Source organism: Miscanthus floridulus, chromosome 1 (genome assembly GCF_019320115.1).
Source record: "Miscanthus floridulus cultivar M001 chromosome 1, ASM1932011v1, whole genome shotgun sequence".
NCBI classification, from domain to species: Eukaryota; Viridiplantae; Streptophyta; class Magnoliopsida; order Poales; family Poaceae; genus Miscanthus; species Miscanthus floridulus.
The window spans coordinates 174,377,030-174,382,323 of record NC_089580.1 but is presented as its reverse complement, the minus strand read 5'-3'; the positions used below and the strand labels follow the sequence as shown (position 1 = coordinate 174,382,323).

Genomic DNA, 5,294 nt, shown 5'->3' with positions numbered 1-5,294 from the left:
TGTTGTATTAGAAAATTAATAGAGAATAAACATAATTATTTTTTCTCAGTTGTACGTACTAAATTTATCCATAGAACTTTTAGTACTTAAAACGTAAGATTCTACCGTGCTCTAATTAACTATACTAAATTTTTAGTACCGCATGTTAAAGTTCAATGATACCTTCCAATGATTTTATAAAAAGCTTCTGTGAAACTGGCCCTGTCTTTCGAGACTTCCCAATGAATGTCTATCCTCCTTTAAATCTAATATAAGTTCATTGACCATCTCGGTCAAAAATAACCCGAGATAGGATCGAGAGGAGAAGAATAAGACTTTTGCTAGTATCATAACCTCTCGGTGGGAGAATAGAACCATTAGATTAGTGCAAAGAAGAAAGAATGAGAAGAAAACAGCTGTTTGAGACTCAAATTGGACCAAGGCAACTTTTAAGAGGCCAATAATTAGCTTTTATCCTAAAGAAAACTCTATAAAGCGATATAATAATAATAATACCACATTCGTTTTTCAATGGGATAAAACCACCCCTACTCCCTATAAAATAGAAGGTACATACCCGATTGAGGTACCCAACATCCGATCATCCCTTGATCTGACAACTAAGGATGGTGCCCTAGGCTTGCCGGCCGACCTAGTGTAACCCGACGACGTCCTGGCCTCGCCGAGGTCCCTTTTAGGCGAGAGCTTCGACGACTCCTTTGCTAGTTTGCTCGGAAACTAGCCGTTTTTCCGTCACGCAAGCACAAGTGGTTATCCTTTGGTGGTTTGCTCGTAAATATCTTCGTTCTTCACCACGTAAGTGTGAGATCCTCGCTGCGTTCTTCGGTCTGTGGCAGCCGGACGATCTAACCCTAGCTGGTGTGTGATCCGGTATCAATTCGGCGTCAACAGTAGCCATGCGCGCTTTAATTAATATAAAATATGTAGGAGTTACAACATTTAAATTAGAGTGAAACAAGCCTTTGATGTAGTCAAGAAATTTTTGGCATAGCTCTAACTCCGGCTCTAAAAGCAGCTTCTGCAGCTGTACCGAACATTTTTTTTTTCGAGCTTCTCGTGCTCCAGCTCCTCTGTAGGAGCACTGCTAAACAGGGCCTAACTGCAGCGTGCCGCAAGGATTCAAACAAAGTACTGGTACATAGAGACTGATAGAGAAACAACTGCTCTTGTTTGCCCCAGCGGATGAAAACTGTGTTGAATGACATCTTGAAGATACTCAGGGAGTCACCAGATTGAAGTGTATAATGTAGCAATTACAGGCATTCGTTGCCCATGCCGCTAACCTATATACACATGCGTAGCGAAAGTGTTATTTACAACTGAAATCACAGAAAAAGGGCACTAAGAAAACACAGAAATAAGATAATTAACTGTGTGTCACAAGGACCAAGTGAACAACAACATATCACCATTCCACCAAACAACATGACAGCCTAAAACTCAAAAAAAAAAAAAAAAAAATCAACACAATGTGCAGGGAAAACAACGGCCTGCAGCTAATTCCCAGCAGGATCCTCAGTGGCCGTGCGCCTCCTTAGCTTGGCGCGCGTCACACGGATCGTCTCCTCCATCGGCGTCTCCTCGAGCGCAGGGTCAAGCCCTTCTGCGCCCTCTGCAGCATCACCACTGACCTCGTCAATGGCCATCTTGTCTATTCCTTCGGCTTCAGGGAGTGGTGGGGCGCTAGGCTCGGACTTTGGTGAATCGGCACTTGTGGCTGGAGTTTGAACTGGGTCGGCAGCAGGTTTGACCTCACCTTTCTTTGGGCTACCGCCAGGTTTTGGTGTGGATGCAGCTGCTGCAGGCTTTGTGGGTGCCACTGAACCAGATTTCCCTGATGTTTGACGCTTGATCTTGGGCGAAGATGGAATGGGTTTAGTCTCCTGAGATTGCTGTGCCATTGCTGCCTGCCGAGCAGCAATAGATGCTGCTCTGCGCATAACAGGTGCTGCTTGTTTTTGAGGTTGCGGCTGCTGCAGTTGCACCTGCACCTGTGGTTGCTGCTGCTGTGGTTGCTGTGATTCCTGGAAGACATCAAAGCATGATTTCAACATGGGTAACAAGATAACACTACCACATCAGTAAAACCAGAGCACACATTTCTGTGACTTATTTTGAACTGACGGACTTGAAGGATACACCAAAAAGAATATCTACAAGCAACCATGCATCTTTTGATTTAGATGACGTTTCTTGTACTACATCTCTTCCTATGACATACAGAAGGAATGCCTACATGGAGCAAATTTCTGAGTTTATTCTGAGTATTCTCTCAACCATCCAACATAAGAGTCACACTACCTCTCTCTCAAGAAAAGAATGGTGCTGGCAGCGTCACTGGACAATTTGCACTATGAACCTACCGAGTTAAGCAAGACAAAAAGGAAGCAAACGACCATAAGTGCCTTGCTTATTTAGCAGGTATTCAGTGCAAGTGTATATGTGTTATGGTGTTTGTGATCTCCTTTGGATGAAATATCAGTTAATGGGTTTGTTTTTGGAAGGTTCAAGATACCAAAATACATAGCATTTGTGATCTCCTTTGGATGAAATATCAGCAAATGGCTTTGTTTTTGGAAGGTTCAAGATACCAAAATACATAAAACTCCAGGACACAAATGGTTGAACATGATGACTTAGTACTTGGCAGGATATGACTCAAGGATGCTGACATGCTATCACAGTTTATGATATATTCCAAATATGTACATACATATCGGTGACCCTGCAGACAGTTGCTAATGAAAGTAGCATCTGGTGTTTAGCATGGGCCCATGCGCTCCAGGAGTTCCTCCTTTGGTCAATCGCCCTGGCCGCTTAGTCTGTTGTGGGTGGTTTAGCCATAATAAAAACTGGCGAGCACTTAAAACTTTCTAATTTGGGGTGTGTGTGAGTGTGTTCCAGGGAGGGGGTGTTTATAGTCTCTCCCTATGTACTACTTTCTCTCTTAATGAAATGAACGCAGCTTTCCCGCGTTTTTGACAATACCACTTGGAAGCAGTAGCTGCTTAAACAACACCACTTGGAAGCAGTAGCGAATGCATCTTTCAACAACATAGAGCTAAACTTAGTATAACATCATGATCAATATTGCATCAGAGAAGAACAATAAAACAAGTTTGAGTATCTGTGTAAACATGATGAGCAGTGAACAACAAATGATTCAATGGAATTTTTTGACAAAAAATAGTAGTAGTCATTTGATACACACCTGATGAGGGCGCTGCTGCCTTGATTTCTGAGAAGGTGACTGGGCAGCAACATATTTTAAAACGTCAAAGAAAGTATTTTGTCCTACTGAAGCAGCCTTCTGGAAATAAAGGACAACCATATCGGTGGCTTGAGCTCTCAACTCAAGGAGATTCCGGTCGATTTCATTCTCATGCTGAGAAATATATGGCTTAAAGAAAGTCCCATAAACATATGTAGTTCCCTGTAATGAAAGCACACATCAGTCCTGTGCCAAAAAAAAGAAGAAGATAGAAGCAAAGGACAAACAAAGTACCTTTGTCTTAGGGAACCACAAGTATACAAAGAACATCAGCTTTGCTTCCGAGTAAAACGGTAGCCTTCAACAAGAGCGCACACAATGTTAAGAGTCTCGTCAATGAACTGAAGAAAATCACAACCTTACGTAGTCTCACCATGATATTGTAAAATCTCCAAATCTCTCCAAAACTGTCAACAGGGCAACTAAAATCCTAGACACAGGAAACAAAACTAAATTTGGCACATTGTTCATGGAAGTCAATATTACGACCACATAATAACTCTTTATTGAAACACCTTACCAATACTGACACCAAAATATGAGCTGCTCAATCTCTGGTTTGTTCAGTTCAACAGTCTTGTAGCATTCATAGGCAGGATAGGCATAGCCAAAAGCCAACCTACAGGAAATTGACATATCAAAGGAAGATAAATGGCATGTTAGCACTTGTATATTGTGACAAAAGCCTGTTCTTTCTCATAGTAAGTTGACATTTCAGTAAAAGACTATTTTTTATTTGTTTTCCCCTTTATTCAGTAATAAACCACAAAAAGAAAAGCTGACAATTTAAAGATGCATGGTTTTAGTATCAAAGTATCCTTCAATAGACTAACATTTTAGATGCGCTTACAGCAAAACTGTAGATAATTCATCAACACACAGATGAACAGGATCAAATATTCAAATCTAGTTCTTGATGAAGCAGGTCAAAGATAAAAAGTGCACAGCAATTCGACATGTCTTAACTCAAACCATAGTATTCTCCGATCTTAACCATTTGAAGAAATATGGCTATTAGAACATCATCTTCAAAACGAATGAGTCGGACCGGAAGAATAAACGAACAGAACCTTTGACCGTTGTGCAATGCATTGAAAACTTGGTCCCATGCTCCTCGAGAACAATAAAATACTTTTGAATGGGTGCGTGCTCTCAGCCTCATTTTCCGGCGAAGAAGAAGGTGGACAAATCGACAAGAAGGAACGCATCTCCTCATTTTTTTTTGGTGAAGAAAGCAGTATATTAAGGATGAAGTTAATCCAAGAGAGAGACTGAAGTCTCCGAATGGGTACCCACGAATCCCCATTTCAAGGAAACAAATTTAAAACCCGAACACTGATAAGGCCCCAACCTCAAAATGTCAATCTACAAAGAACACGTTACAAGATTCGGAGCAAGAGAGCGCTTACAGGAGGACCCTGGAGAGGAACCCGCCCATCATCTTGTCCGCCCACTCTGCGCACAACCAGATCCACGAAAGCGACGAACACAAATCAAAACACCATCACCGCACCAGCACATTCCAAAAGGGAAACCAGAGAACCGAGCATACCGCGAAGAAACCTTGCAGGTGAGGGATCTGGACGGGAGACGACCCGGGTGGTGGATGGACGGAACAGTCAGACGGAGCCCGCCCGTGAGGAGGGAGAGAGGAACGGCCAGGAGCTCTGGTTTCCCCTCTCTCTACGCTACCCGTCTACTCCGGCGGCTAAAAATACCGGTAATGCGTTGCCAGGAATGGCGTGCGGAGAGAGAGAGAGCAGGAAGAGTGGAGAGTGGAGAGGACAGAGGAGAGGCGAGCACGGCCGCCGCGCCGTCAGCACTCTCTAACCAACCCGACTGCCTCTCCCTCTGCTCTCCTGTTCAAGTTCAACCATGGGTGTACCAGCGAACATTTCTTTAACCAACTATTAATAATATTACCGTTGTCCCTCTCTATCGACTCTTGGGGAAGGGGGAAATTCTATGCCCTGTTTAGTTCTCCAAAAGCGTAAAAAAAAGATTTCTCGTTATATCAAATTTA

At 42.8% G+C, this 5,294-nt stretch overlaps 1 protein-coding gene across 1 annotated transcript; it reads right to left on the bottom strand.

The window, feature by feature from the left end:
- Window positions 1-1,207: 1,207 nt before the first annotated feature.
- LOC136502836 (putative HVA22-like protein g) lies at window positions 1,208-5,044 on the bottom strand. Its single transcript, XM_066498091.1, has 7 exons — window positions 4,824-5,044; window positions 4,681-4,726; window positions 3,792-3,890; window positions 3,645-3,701; window positions 3,506-3,569; window positions 3,212-3,433; window positions 1,208-2,024 (listed from the first exon to the last, which is right to left on the bottom strand). The coding sequence occupies exons 2-7, from the start codon at window positions 4,710-4,712 to the stop codon at window positions 1,497-1,499; spliced, it is 1,002 nt and encodes a 333-aa protein (XP_066354188.1). The 5' UTR covers window positions 4,713-4,726; window positions 4,824-5,044; the 3' UTR covers window positions 1,208-1,496.
- Window positions 5,045-5,294: the final 250 nt, after the last annotated feature.